We start from the raw sequence: 14,740 nt of genomic DNA on the forward strand, positions 1-14,740 counted from the left end.
TGCTTTCTGTATCACATTTCAGCCCGGGCTGGGATGGGGGGGTCTGGCAAGTGGGATCCCCACGGACGGGATTCTCTGCGGGGAAACGCTCTTCCCAAGGTGGGGGACGCGAGGAAGCGGCCGCAGGGCAGGGCAGGACAGGGCAGGGCAGGGCAGGGCAGGCTGCCCTCCGGAGAGCCCCGCTCCGTCCCGGGCGGCGGCGAGGCGGGTCCCGGGGCGCTGGGCCGCGGACAAAGGGGCAGCGCCGGCGGGACAGAGCCGGGGCCGGCCGGCGGGGCCCGAGCGCTACGCCCCGGGGGCCGGAAGACAGGGCGGGGGGTGAGGGGTGGGGAGAGGGGAGGGCGGCTCGGCCCGGCTGAAAAGGAGGGCTCGCCCGGCGCCCCCCCGCCCTCCGTCCTGCCCCGCGGGCGTCCCGCACCATGGCGCTGTCCTGGAGGAGCTGGCTGGCCAACGAGGGGAGCAAGCACCTCTTCCTGGTAGGGGCGGCCCCGGAGGTCACTCCTGACCCGCGGAGGGGCTCAGGAGGGGCCGGTGGGTGCTGGCAGGCCCCGGGGGTCGGGGAGCCGGGGCACTCGTTCCGGGGTGAGGGGCAGGGGTCCCGGCTTGCGGTGCCGCGGCTCGGGCGGGGGGGCGGGATGTGCTCCGTGCGCGTCCCGGTGCGCGGCTGGCAGGGATGGATGCACGCCGGTGCCATGGCCCGGGACAGTGCCCGCCTCCGTGCCCGGGCCGGCTCGCACACGCTGTGTGAGTGCTTGGTCTTTGTTAGGCTCTGTTTGGGAAAGTTTGGGGGAGAAGATGCAGCTTCTTGGAGGTCAAGTTCTTTGCCTTCCTTTGTCTCTTTGTTGTTGTTTTTTATTCTTTGAGTCTCTTACATGCAACATCCAGCTAAAGATTTGAGATAGCCTCTTGTGTGGGAGTGCTTTGCCAGCTCTCGGTTGTCGTTTTGTGAAGTTGAATGAAAGTGAAAATTTCCCACATAGAGGCACTTTTAATACTCTAAAGCATACTATGTGCATGAAGTTTGTTTTTCCATTCCATTTACGTATGTTTATGAAACTACAGACCTGTGAGTTTTATGAATGAAATGAACACTGAAAAGTTTGCACATGTACCTTTCACTTACAGTCTTTTGTTTCTGTTTCATTTCAGTTTTCTTGGCTCTCCCTCAATGTATGGCTCTTCGGGAAAACCTTCCTGCTTTATAATCAAGGGCTACAGTATTATTATTTGCATCAGATGTTAGGGGTGAGTGACCTGGACATTACTTTTTGCCCTGGAAGTTGGGATGCTCGAGGATGGGATAAGGGGCAGAATGCATTTGCTAATCAAAGATGACACAAACTACCTGCTAACTTTTCAAAGTGGGGAAAGATCAGGTACGAATTTACTGGGATACTTCTGACAGTCGTTTAGGAGTAGAAAGTGAACACTGTTGAGAAGAAAAAGAGCCAGTCAAGTGTGGGACAACTATTCTTTTCCCTCTTTACCCTCCCGGTGTTCCCAGCAGCAGACAGGCTCACAGGAACAGAGGCATGCTCAACAAATGACTGGAGCTCCTCTGTTCATCATCAGCACATTTAGCAAACTGTGGGCTCTTGTTGGCAAATTCTTTCCAATCCAGTTATTGTAATATACATGCTTGCTGAGGGACTTCTTTTAATAAGTCTCAGTTCTTTTCAGTCTTTGTCATTCTCATGGATCCTCTGTTCTGTGTAAATTCACTGTAATGCATGTAACTTTAGTTTTGTTTTCTAATAGTAAGTTCTTTGATTCTGGGTGGTTTAATGAAGATTCAGATGTTTTGGTTTAGCAAGGGCAACACCCACCACCAGCAGATGAACCCAAAAAGATACTTTGGAGATGTGAGATACCAGCCTGCCTTGGGAAATTACCCGTTGTAGTAATTTCAAGAAAACCTTATGTCTAAAAAGGCATGAAGTAAGGGTTAACATCTTTCTGGAAAATGCCCACGGGTTGCTCAGAATTTGACAATCCGGGAAAAAGTGTCTGAATAACATGATGCTTTGTAACACTATGTCATACTCAGGAATGGATTTCAATGGAAAGTTGACATGGGATTAAACATAGATGATGCACATCCTAATCTGCTGCAGAGCCTTTGGGGTTTATTTTTGGTAAATCCAGGGTATATAGTTTCATGTGGCTGACATTGTCATAACTAGCCAGTACCGTCAAGTTTTGTAATCTTGCTTGGAAATAAGTTGAGTTGATACAATTTTTGTCTTTTTTTTTTCCTTCTTATGATTGATTCAGATGTGTTCAAAAATGAATCTTAGCAAAGATAGTGCAAAAAAGAAGGGAATGACATTAATTAAATCCTTCATGGTGGTGACTTTCCTGACAGAAAAAGCATGAAAACATGTTTAATTTTACCTTGATTTCTAGTGGCTTTGCAGCCTAGTGTATCCATTTGAAAATTGCATTTGTTCCTGGTGGAGCAAATGGGTTGTTTGTAAAGCCAGGGTTCCTGGGTAATGTGTTGGACCAGATTTTCAGCTGGTATCAATCAGCAAGTTTCTCTCAATTCAGATTACTCATATGCCTCATACCAGCTCATCATCTGGTTGGGATTTTTTTTGTTTTCCTATACTTCAAAATGGACAACACTTGCAAAGGAACTTAATGTGTGTTCAGAACCTGTGACATGACACAGGCAACAGATTCCTTGTCTTGGTCAGCAGATGAGGACAAGGAGGTCATGCTTTTAAGTTTGTATAATTGTGTCTGCCATTGTGGAAAAAGTACCAAAGAATTTGGAGACTTCTAAAATAAGGTTAAAAATCAAGATTTAAGTCTAAAAGACACTTTTTGTCAAAGTTATAAAACTAATTTTAACATTTTGAAAATACCAAAGGCTAACGTACTAAATGTACCTGCCATTCACTTTTTACAGCTCATCTAAATATCTTCAGTAGATCCCAAAGTTAGCTTTCTCCCTTTTCTTCCTTATATCTGAGTATATGTATTAATCATAGAGATTATTTTGCAAGGGCTAGGAAAACTGAAACCAATTTGGTTTCTTCAGGAGATGGCATAAGTGATACTACAGCTGCGGTTGCCTTCAGAGGGATTTTTGCCCCTCTTCTTTTCCTCTATTGGTTTGTATAGCCTCTGACCCATGGCCCATCTGCATAACCAGTCTTCTCTCTGTTCTATGCATATGTGAGTGGTTTGCAGAGCCTCTGTGCCATTTCTTGGTGTCTGAATATTCTGAGATTTAGATTAAATTCTTAATTTATAATTCAACAGTTGATATTTTTTGTATTAAGAGATTGAACTCTTTAAGGGATACTTCTGTGACAACTGATTACTTTTTTCCAGAAAGCTAACAAAGTTGCCCAAAAGGAGTGGCACTTTTTGAAGTAAAAAACGTTTCTGATTTTTTCAGTGAGGTCTTTGAGGAGTTGGCTTTTATTTTCTTTCTTATGCTACAATAAGCAATTATTGTCTTAAGAACTTCTGCACTTGCAGCATGGAAAGATTTACCACAGGTAATTTTGTTGTTTACCAAGTAACAGATTGGAGAACAAGAAAAGTTGCTGGAGGAAATCAGTATTATATGAAATGAGATCTTAGACTGAATATTCTGAGTATATTCAACTGTGCTATGTTTTTATGCCATCTAGTTCTGATGTGAAGAAAGAGAAAGAATGGGGTTGGTCTTTTGTTCAGTGGTACTGAGGTGATTTACTTCCCTTCAGCTGTCTACAGAAGAGCGAGGCTCAGATTTATTCTTTTCCAATTGCATTCTCTGTGATGTTGAACAAGATACTTTAGGGCAGGGTTTAAAATTTGTTTAGGTACCTAACTCTCACTCAGTCTTTCAATGACAGTCTTCCTGATCCTTAATTCCACACCTGTGAAAAGGCACTAAGAGCATGGTGTCCTGGAAGTGCCAAGAGAACAGATAAGTAGAAGGCAGTAATGTGGTAGGAGGAGGTTGATCAATCTTTTATGTACCAGGAAACTTAGTGTTATTTTTGTGTCAAACATCTCTGCTTTGCTCAGTTTGACTTCTGTTGATGAGTCCATGAACTCTTCACTGTGCAGTCTTTGTCCCTGGGAGTTTTCAAAACGTAATTGGGTAAAAAACCCTGGGCAAACTTAATCTGTGTTTGGTGTTGAGCGTCCTTAGAACAGGGTGTTTGAGCAGACACATCCTGAGGTTCCTTCCAACCAGAATAATTCTGTGGTTACATAATACTTGCAGTGAAAGTTCACCAGAACCTAGTGGATGTAAATCCCTTTCCAGTACTTTTGCTTTGATGAACTGTCCCTTTGGATACTGAATTGCTTGTAACACTGCAGGTCATAGTCTTAATATATGAATGCATTAATTCACACTGGTTCAAAACAACAATTCAGATAAAGAAACATATTTTTTTATTAATTCATAGCTGTTAACTTGTGGTCTTACATTGCTTAAGGAAGAGAAGCCCATGAACAAATCCCCAACAGATGTGAATTTCTTATAAAAGTGTTTGGCAAAGAGGAAGGGAATATTTTCATCTTTATGTTCATGATAGGTGCTATAATGTGCAGTAGGCATGAGTTGCAGAAAGGGGAAGTCTTAAATCACTTGACTCCAAAATCTTTGTTGTTGAAGATTTTGGTCCACTCGGTCAGTGAAACTGTCCAGACTGATTTCTTCACAGACTTCAGGATTTCTCTCTTCAGTCTAGCTTGGCTGTATTTTTATCCTAAAAGTTTGATTGTGCCTGGTCAAAAAAAATCAGCCAGTAATTTGGTACTGACCTTATAGAACTCAAGTCTTGCTTTAACAGCATTGAAAGAAATGCTTGTTTCCTGTTTCTTGAGTTCTTTGTGAGCAGAAAGAGCTTTGAGCTCATTTTGTCATGGCACGAAGGGTCTCTCTTTCCCCATTCCCTCTCTTGTCCCTGCTCAAATAGCTGTAATGTAGTCAAATGTTAATGCAAGAGATAAGCTTCTGGGTTTCAGACCAAAGTGAAGAAAATGCATTGGCAGAAGGATCTCTTTGGGAAACCATTGAATAACTGAAAATAGGGCTAAAAATAAAATGTGCTGCCTTGCTTTTTTTATCTATACAGTTGCTCCTCTTTTATTGTGCAGTACTGTGCATAACATTTGTCACCTTTATTCACTGCTTGGAAATGTTCCAGTAACTTTTATGTCTCTCCTTGCTAGTTTATCACAACGACAGAGATTTCACTAATTGAGACGAAATTCCACTTTCATTGGTCATTATGCAACCACACTGGAACCTGCTTACCCCCCACATCTTAGCACTGGGGGGAGCTGTGTATCTTGATTCTTTGCTTGGAGATTATCAGAGAAATTGGAAGCTCTTACTGCACTCAAGATTAAGTTAGTTGTTTTCTTGAGTTTGAGTGACTGATTTAAGCAGGAGGAGTACATCCTACACAAAGGCACTGCGTATAAAATGGGAACATGACCTAAACTTGTGGAAAAGAAGAGATGGAAAACCTTCAAAGAATGCCTGTGTGGTGAGTTACAAGTGAACAGGGAGGATACTGATTCGCAGCAGCGCAGGGAAGATACCCATACATATTAAAAAATATTGCACAACTTAAAATAATTTTTAAAGGGTTGGAGTACATGAGATCATGATTTACAGAGTCCTTCTTTGAAACCATCCTTCTTCAGGAGCAAAACCAAGTCAAACTTTTGTAGATGTTTTCATATGTTCTGGTAGGTTTCCCCTACCCTCTATTTTCCTTCTTTTCAGCTGCTTGATGTTTTTGTTGCTAGATCTCCATCCAGATTTGACAGGCCTAAGGGGAATAATTGCTGTGCCTACAGTTCAGTTCTGTTCTTCATCTTAGATTATCAGTGCTGTTATTCAAGAGAAGGAGTACTCTATGAAGAAAAGGAAGCTGGGTCAAAACGAGGCATGTTGTATAAAACACAGTTTGTTTCACCTAGGAAAATAACCAACTCTAGCTGCTCTAGTATTGATCTGGGGAGGTGGTCTGTGACCTGCGTCTACAGAGCAGCATGTGGCTTGTGAGTCTTGCCAGAACCTTTCAAGGTGCCCCGAACCAAAGAAGATTAAGAAAGGCTCGAAGAGACAGCATCAAGTGTGGTGTCTCTATTGCACCATGACCTGTTTGGGGTTGTTGCTTGGAGGTGGTGAAGTCTTGAGAAACAGAATCACATCACTCTCAGGTGTGGAAGGGTTTGTATTATTGTAACATTTTTTTGATACAAGATTGACTTAAAAGGGGAGATACAACAAATACTGACTGTTCTATCTTCATTTTGCAACCATGTATAAAATATCAGATTTCTGTGCACAGCCATTGCAGGTAACATTCATCTCTGTGTGTATAAATTATGAATTTGGGGAATTCTGGGTTACACAATAAGGTAATTCAGCCCTCAATCTAATACTGAAATCATTTGCCTAACAGAGAAAGCTCCTTTTCCTAGCAGAGGAAGCTCATTTTCTCATTTTCAGTCTTGCTGGCAGGAAGATACAAGAAGAACTGGCTCTTTACTTCTCTGTCCTACTTTGTATGTAGTATGATGACAGCCAGGAGTCCATCTGGATTTCTGTGGACTTTACATCAGACAGGGATAACTGGAGAATTTACATTCTGGAGCTCTTTTATGCTGCTTTGGAGAAGGCGGCAAATCCTTTATACTTGTCTGGAGGAAAAATCTAACCTAGTTTTTAGGATTTGACTTTGTGGATGGTCCAGTTCCCTACTATTTTTGCCACAGATTTGGTCTGTAAATTTGACTTTGTTTCTTTTCTGCTCCATGAAATCAGATACCAGTATATGTTGTACCAGATAGGCAGATTAAGGAAGGAGGTAGCCAAATGCTTGGATTTGGTATCAGCAAAGCTGGATAAAAGTGTCCAGAGGAGATTTTGTTGTTTTTTTTTTTTTTTTTTTTTTATTTTTGATTCTGCAGAAATTTCACATGCTAGTAACATGCAATGACTTTTTTTTAAGAGAGTAAAAACTTCAGGAAGAAAATAGGATTATATTTTTCTAATTTCTTAACTATTTAATAGGGGTATATATTCCCTTCTAGACCCAGTGAGTTGCCTTGGAGCAAAAATCATCCTTTATTCTACTATTGTTTAAAAATCCAACAATGTACTGTGTTAATTTGTTACTATGCCTCCCAGGCAATGCAAAGGAAGCTAAGAAAAAGATCTCTTGGAAACCATTTGGAAAGAATTAGTTTCAAATTTCACAGGCTAGTAACATGCAATGACTTTTTTTTAAGAGAGTAAAAACTTCAGGAAGAAAATAGGATTATATTTTTCTAATTTCTTAACTATTTAATAGGGGTATATATTCCCTTCTAGACCCAGTGAGTTGCCTTGGAGCAAAAATCATCCTTTATTCTACTATTGTTTAAAAATCCAACAATGTACTGTGTTAATTTGTTACTATGCCTCCCAGGCAATGCAAAGGAAGCTAAGAAAAAGATCTCTTGGAAACCATTTGGAAAGAATTAGTTTCATGGTAATATTTTTAGCTTTTGGCTGTATATCAAGAGCAAACTTAAACTCTTTTCTTCTTGCCTGAATTTTGATTTTAAGAATTTCTACATGTATTTCCCATTGTTTGCAAATCAGTCATGGGCTTGTTGCAGGAAATACTGCTGAACCTTATTTCTTCAGAATAAATCCTTACATGAACAATTGGTAACAATATTTTAATATTTGAATCATACTTCCTTGAAAATGAAGTAGTTGTTTTTTTGCTGGTCTCTCTTCTTTTTTTCTTTTCTTTTTTTTTTTTCTTGTATGTACAGAGATGATAGCATTGAATTATAGTAAATGTAAGGACATTCTTCCATAGTAATTGCATTATGAATGAATATTTGCTATTTATTAAATAGTGGAGAAAAACAAAGGAAGGTTAGTAGGATTGCCTTTTCTGCATGTCATTTGTGATTCATACTTGTTAAATTGGTTGGCATTTTACTTACAATCACAGACTATGCTGAGCTGGAAGGGACCCATCACTCCAAGTCCTGGCCCTGAGCAGGGCATCCCAAGAATCACACCATGTGCCTGAGAGTGTTGTCCAAATGCTTCTTGAACTCCGACAGGAGTTATTTCATTTATTTAGCACTATTCAGTGTAGACTTGATTCTTTTCTCGATCAAACTATTATTTTGTTGAAGCTGTGTAAGAAAAATTGTTGTGCTTGGTAAAGGAAGTCTTGGATAATTGATGTCATGCTTAGTTTATATTTAAACTCAAAGACAACATAAATTCTTGAGAAAGTAGTGATGTATCATATAGGTCATACAACAGAAGTTATTAAAATTTTCAAACTGCTCATTAATGGTATTGCAACTTTTTCAGATTTTTGGAATTAATCAACAGCTACAAAAATTATTCAGTTTGCTTCTGGAGTTTGCATAGCATTATTTCTACATAATTACTGAGTTTTTCAAGTCATGCCCACTTAATCACTGCAATACTGTAGCACATCAGTAAGCCCCAATAAAAATTCTTATATATTTTAATGACCATGTTTCTGAAGTTACTGCTTCAATGAGGTGTATAGCTCATTTTAGCTCCTCTTTAGAGGATTTAATGAAAATAGAGACAGTGTTGTATATGCAATCAGTGCATTATAGACACATTTTTCTTTTCATTAAGTCTGGTCTGTTCAAGGGTCATTTCCAGTTGGGAGAGTCCAGAGTGGGGAGGAGATGATGGCCTAAGGTCTGAAGAACATGGCTTATGAGGAAGGAGCAGGAAAAAGTTTTCCTTGTGCAAGTGCTAAGAGAGTGAAGCAACAGATGAAATAGGGAGGTTTTATGTAAGGAAAAAGAGGACTAACAGTACGTTGGAAGAAATAGTGGAAGGCATCTGGAGAGTGGGAAAGAACTAAGTGACACGGCTCATTTTAGTCTTATTTTCTGTCATTCAGTAGGTTGGAGATGATCTGTTCCTGGGATTTTTTTGCTGGAGATCCCACATTTACGTGGTAGAGAACAAGGTAGAGCACATTTTGTGGGGCAATTGCTCCTACTTCTCATGGGCAGCTTTTGAGAGAGGGTGCCTTTATGTCTGCTCTGTTCTGTGGAAGCTGGTAGGGTCTGGCAAGGAGGTCCGTAGCACTCAGGCCTAACGAAATAATGTAAAGTAGCTGGAAGAGAAGAAGGATTGAGGTGCAGAGCTTGGTTCTTCAGGTCGATTGAACATCTTCAATCAAGCTTCTGCTTGCCTCCTGTTGCTGTGCCCAGGTGTGCGTGCCCAGGTGTGCATGCCCAGGTACATGGATGCTGCTCACTGGGAGAGCAGAAGTTGTAATGCTTTATAGTGCTGGTATTTAGAAACCCTTTCATGCCATTGTGCTTGAGGTCTTGCAAAATATTCCGAAATGGTGTTATACTGTTTGTTTTTACTAGCTTATATATTCATCCATTTCTGTGACACAAACATAAGTCTGTAAATTTTGTTTCTTCTTGTTAACAAAGGTAAGAATATTATAGATGTTGCACAGATTAATTTTTTTGTTGGAGAAAATAAAACATGCTCATTTTTTAACTTAGAGTTTAGTTTTGAAAAAGTAATAAACCTTAAGTAATTTTATTAGATAATTTGTACCTGTTCAACTCATTCACATGCTCCTGCAGCATTTGAGTTATCTTTAATATTATAATATTTTTTTACTAATTTATTCAGGAGTTGAAATAGTTGGGGTTTTGGGAACAGTATAAGAAATATCCTTCCAGAAATCTGTTGACAGTCTAAAAACATCTTTTATATAAGCTAGTAAAATGGTAATTCAACATAATAACTAGGAGAACAATGGCATTTTGCTAACTTTTAAAAATCATAAATGAATGAGATAATATAATAAGATTAAAAATACAGGTTTATGACATGAATGTGTGCTTTGTTAATCTATTTGACAAGTGTTTTTGTTCTAATTATGTAAGTTCCAAATATATCAGTGAAAGCATTAGGGAAATTAGATTTCATTACAGTTCCCAGCTATTGAGCAGGTTAACTGAAGGAAACCTACTTTCTTTCGGTCCAAATATGGCATTGCATAATGTGAATGGATGAGGAGTTTTGTGGCAATTCTATAACAGTCCTTGAAACATTATGACCGTTTCAGTTTGACTGAATCAATATTTTTTCACATCTTTTTGTGGCTTAACAGAAAATTGTTATACTCGAGTGGCTGTGTAGTGTCATCATAGTATTTATTGCTCTTTTTTATTTAGTTATGTTTCAGGTAATTTCTCAGTGAACACTTACTGTTGCCTCAGATGCTTTGTTCCACATGACTTTGGGCACTGATGAGGACATTGGCTCTTCTGTGGAAAGTTGTCATTTATTGTTGACAAAGTTAATTTTTAATAACTTCTTGATGCAAAGATGAGAGCTGTTTCCTTCCCTGTGAGGGCAGGATAGCATGCTGTGTGCCATGGTTTCTCCAGCACATCATGAAACTCCGCTATTCTGATGAGTCAGAGAGCATGGGAACCACTTGGTTTCACAGCAGAGCAAGAGAGAGAACATACTGACACACATACCATTCCTTTCTCCCCATAATCTAACTCTTGTAATGTTTGTTCAGCTAGGATTGTGTGTTAGCAGAGCTTCGGCGTCTGTCCTCAATCTCAACTGCTGCCTGGTCCTGCTCCCGATGTGCCGTGTCCTCTTGGCCTTCCTGCGGGGATCCCACAAGGTGAGTGCTGTCCTCGGAATGCAGCACTTGAGAAGAGGGCCCTGGGCTCTGGTATAAAAAGAATAGAAAAAGAATCTGTTACATCCCTGTTTGTTCTACACTATGTGCCTGCAGACATTTTGCCTGGATTCATGACTCCTTTGAAGACAGGTTTTGTCTGGTTTGATTTGACCTGTTTAGAGGGTGGTTTCTTCAGTGCATTTTTGAAGGATGGGGAGTTGCTGTGGAGCTGTAACCAGATGAATTTTCTTCTGTCTTTCCAAATTCTTAGAGATATATGTCCTCTCAAGTGCTTCCTGATAGAATTCAACAGAGTAAACCCAGCTTTGTGTCTGCATGACCACAAGTATCCTGCTGGAGGTGATAGAATGTTCTATAAAAATACCCAACCTGATACATTTGTTATCATGGGAGAAACAATGTTTAGTTTCTTTGTGATTTGCTAGCTGCTTTTACAGAAGTATAAAAAATGCCTTTGAGAAACATTTGTGTTTGCTAGATGATTGCAAATTCATCCTGTGACTTCTGTTAATCATGTGACAATACCTGTAACATTCATCCAACGTGGATGCACGTATGGATGCAAATACACCATTCCTTTTGATCTTGCTTATAAAAGAGTCAGTGATACCTTCACAAGTATTGCTGGAATTCCTAAATATTAAGGCCAGGAGGTACATTGTGTACTCTTGATATCTGTGTAATTTCTCCATTAAGTCCTCAAAACTGTCTCCTTGGCATAATCCAGTAGTTTTTAAATTTAGGTACTAAGCTTGCAAAGGTGTTAAACCTAACTGAAGTTGCTATTAATCACCACAGTTGCTGTTAGTATTTTTTTCTTTGCTTTGTTCTGTAAGAGATTGCTTGAATTCTTCTCTTACTAGGTTGCCAGCAAGAAAACCAGAAGGCTGCTAGATAAAAGCAAAACTTTCCATGTGACATGTGGTGTTACGATATGCATCTTTTCAGGTGAGATCTTACTGTGCTGAGCAGCAGCATGTTTTGGAAGCATGTTGATGCAGCACTTTGTGGTTTTTCTGCTCCAGTACATTTGGGGGTAGTCTTGCTCTGTGCTTGCTTGTCTTAAATTGTAAATGCTTTCTCGAATGTGTGTGGGTTTTGGTTTTTTTTTTTTTTTTTTTGCTTTAAACACATGGGCATATATTATAATGCTTTTTCTTATAATTTCAAGCTTTTTCTTAAAATGCCAGTTTCTTAGAAGACAGGTATGTGAGATCAGGCCAAAGTCTGCCCTTACAAGTGAACCCTCATTGTGCCTAAGGAATTTGAGTGAAAAACCAGGGTACTACAGGCTTATCTGCAGAGGAGAGGTCAGTGGAGACAGCTACCCAGTTTGGTGAAGAGGAAATATTCTTTGCTGGACACCTGTGAATGTTGTGTCTCAGCTGAAGCATTGCAGTACAGAAAACATCACTGTAGTGTTAAAAAAATAATCCTAAAATACGTAGAGCCTTCTGTCATTAATATTTATAAGTTGATTTACTCTTGAAGAATGATTAAGAATTCCTTAGTCCCTGGTATAACTCATGCAGGTGATGTCATTATATCTTGGCATCTGAGTGGCCACAGGGAACATCCAGCACTTGTTTACAGATTTACTCAGTTTTTTGGTTTTTTTTTAGTATTACATGTTGCTGCTCATCTGGTGAATGCTCTTAACTTCTCTGAGAACTACAATGAAGAATTTGTGACCCTAAATGCAGCAAACTATCGTGGTGAGGTGAGGCAGCTTTCCTTTCATATTTTGGTTTTAAGCATATCATTTTAATATATGAATATTTGCATATTCAATGCCATTGTGTGATCTGTAGAGTGCTCCTGTTTCAGGCCCTGAAAACTCACCATTGTGTGGATTCCTGTGGATTTTATTTCTTTGTCTGGACAAAGCGTGTGTTAAAGCCAGCAAGGTTCAGTGCTGTTTGATTATTAGATGGAGAATGCAATCATGTGAACTTTTCACCTTGAATCTTGTTCTCTTGCTTCTCTTTTGCTTCTCTGTGTTCCTTGGATGGGCCTGGTTAAGACATTTCTGCTGCTCTTTGGGCAAATTTGTTCTGTATTTCCATGGTTTAGAATACAGTGAGATTTGAAACTGATTTCATATTTTTCAGCTGCAGTGAATGCATTTATGAGTACATATGCTGAGCATGAGTTATTTACTACATGAACTGATTTTTGCTTGAGAAATACTTGATTTGTTTGCCTTGTCTGACTGTGGTGCAGATGTCTTGCAGAAATACCAGATTCTTAGTCCCTTGGTCAGGTGCTTACTTGTGTATTTGGCAATGGAGAGATATTTGGAGATTTTAGAAGCAAGACCAGAGTCCAGCACCCTTTCTTCTTGGGCTACAGTCAAGTTCTCTCTTGTTTGTGTTCATTCTAGTCTCTGGTCTGCATTTCTCTTTATCCAGTTTCATTAGGAAACACTTAGAATGACCCTATCCCAGCTGCATCATTTCCTGGAAAAAGAGAGCTTGACTCAGTCCAGGCTCCTAAGGACCAGCAACCAAGGTCTTCCACTCCCTGGGTGAATGATCTAATCACAGAGCTATTCAATGGCAGACAGACATGCCAACACCAACTGTTGTGCTGAGCTTCTGGGTTGAACTGTGTATCTGCTTGTGTTAGGAGTGGTTTGATAGACTTCCCTTCATCAGGAACATCAGCAGGAGCTTGCCTCAGGCAAGAACATGCCAGGGTTCTAAGCCTCTGTGAAGCAGCCTTAGGAATTTTGCAATAGAAAATGGAGACAATAGCAAGTTTCTTAGAAACTCTAGGATCAAAACTCCTGAATTTTATGTACTTTAGTAGCTCTTAAACCTTTGTATTTGAATCCCACTTATATTCATTTTTAAACTGTGGTGGACAGTCTGGATGCTGCTCTCATCTTCTCTATCTGGGTACACACATTTGGATGAAGACAAGGTCAGAAAGGGTCACTTCATTTTTCCTGTCCTTTATGAAACATCTCACCTCACCTCACTACATTTAACTGCAAGTTTAAATAAGTTTTCCAAGCAGTGAAGACAAAACCTCTTGAAGTAGAGGTTTTGTCTTCACTGCTTGGATCAGGGGAAGTGAGGCAGTTTCCCTGATGTTGAAATAGTCCCTCTTTCTTTCACATGTGGTGAAGGACACAGGAACATCTGTCAAATCCTTTGTGTTCAGTGTTGCTTCACTAGCGTCCACTGCAAATGTCTTGGTGATGTAGCTGGCAGTAAAATGCTTGCCTCTTGTCTTGTATTTAAATTCCAAACATCTTCCTCTTCTGCTCCACTCTGTCCTCCCAAAGGGATGAGGTAACTGAGTAAAATTAAGCTTTCAAAAAATCAATTATCTGTAAAATTATCTGAATCCAGATTATAGATCAGAATTATCTTTGCTGGGGGAATGCAAAGGCTAAAGGTTTAGTTTTTGTTGAACTGCAGTCAATGTAAACTGTTACCAAATACCAAATCCATTCCTGCTTCCAGATTTAGGGACTGCATAAGTCTTGAAATGTGTGAGCTTCATGGGCTACTTATTATTGTAAAATTATTTGTATTATAGATATAAAATACCATATGTTGATTTTATTTGGTTTGGCTTGTCTGTTTTTCAGGATCCGAGGAAACTACTTTTTGCAACTGGTAAGTCCTGCAAAACTGAGAACTTTTATCGCTCTGCAGACAAAACTTCTTTTAGTCCTGTATTGGCATGCTCCATTTGTTGTATCTCAGCTATCTGGGGTTGTGTGATTTGTGTTAATATAACCTAGCTTTGTTTATCCAGTAGTCAGGAGGCAGGAGTTACATAAGCCCAGTAATAGGATGAGCAGAATTTTCAAATCTGTTGTTGTACAGATTAGTCAGCAAAAATCCATTAGTTTCAAACAGGGATTCTCCCTAATATTGAAACCAAATTCCTAAATGATCCAATTTCGAGAAAAATAAATATAATGGAAAACCAGCCTTTTTGCTTCAGCTGGTTTATTTAAGGGTTGGTTGGGTTTCTGAGCAATCTAAACTGTTACATGG

The 14,740-nt window shown here is 39.8% G+C and overlaps 1 protein-coding gene across 3 annotated transcripts in view; it reads left to right on the forward strand.

The window, feature by feature from the left end:
• Positions 1–345: 345 nt before the first annotated feature.
• The window catches only part of NOX4 (NADPH oxidase 4), a 110,625-nt gene continuing 96,230 nt past the window's right edge, over positions 346–14,740 (forward strand). For 2 of the 3 annotated variants that reach the window (XR_005628557.1, XM_039718414.1), the window contains exons 1-6: positions 346–476; positions 1,150–1,245; positions 10,593–10,703; positions 11,588–11,672; positions 12,347–12,444; positions 14,326–14,353. Coding sequence is in view for 2 of the 3 variants with exons in the window: in XM_039718414.1 (XP_039574348.1) it covers positions 420–476; positions 1,150–1,245; positions 10,593–10,703; positions 11,588–11,672; positions 12,347–12,444; positions 14,326–14,353 (475 nt within the window). In the remaining variant the exon portion in view is untranslated. Of the gene's footprint in view, positions 477–1,149; positions 1,246–10,592; positions 10,704–11,587; positions 11,673–12,346; positions 12,445–14,325; positions 14,354–14,740 lie in introns of those variants that run through there. The other variant, XM_039718415.1, reaches the window with a different exon arrangement.

Source organism: Passer montanus, unplaced genomic scaffold, assembly GCF_014805655.1.
Source record: "Passer montanus isolate IOZ18808 unplaced genomic scaffold, ASM1480565v1 scaffold4, whole genome shotgun sequence".
Classification (NCBI taxonomy): domain Eukaryota; kingdom Metazoa; phylum Chordata; class Aves; order Passeriformes; family Passeridae; genus Passer; species Passer montanus.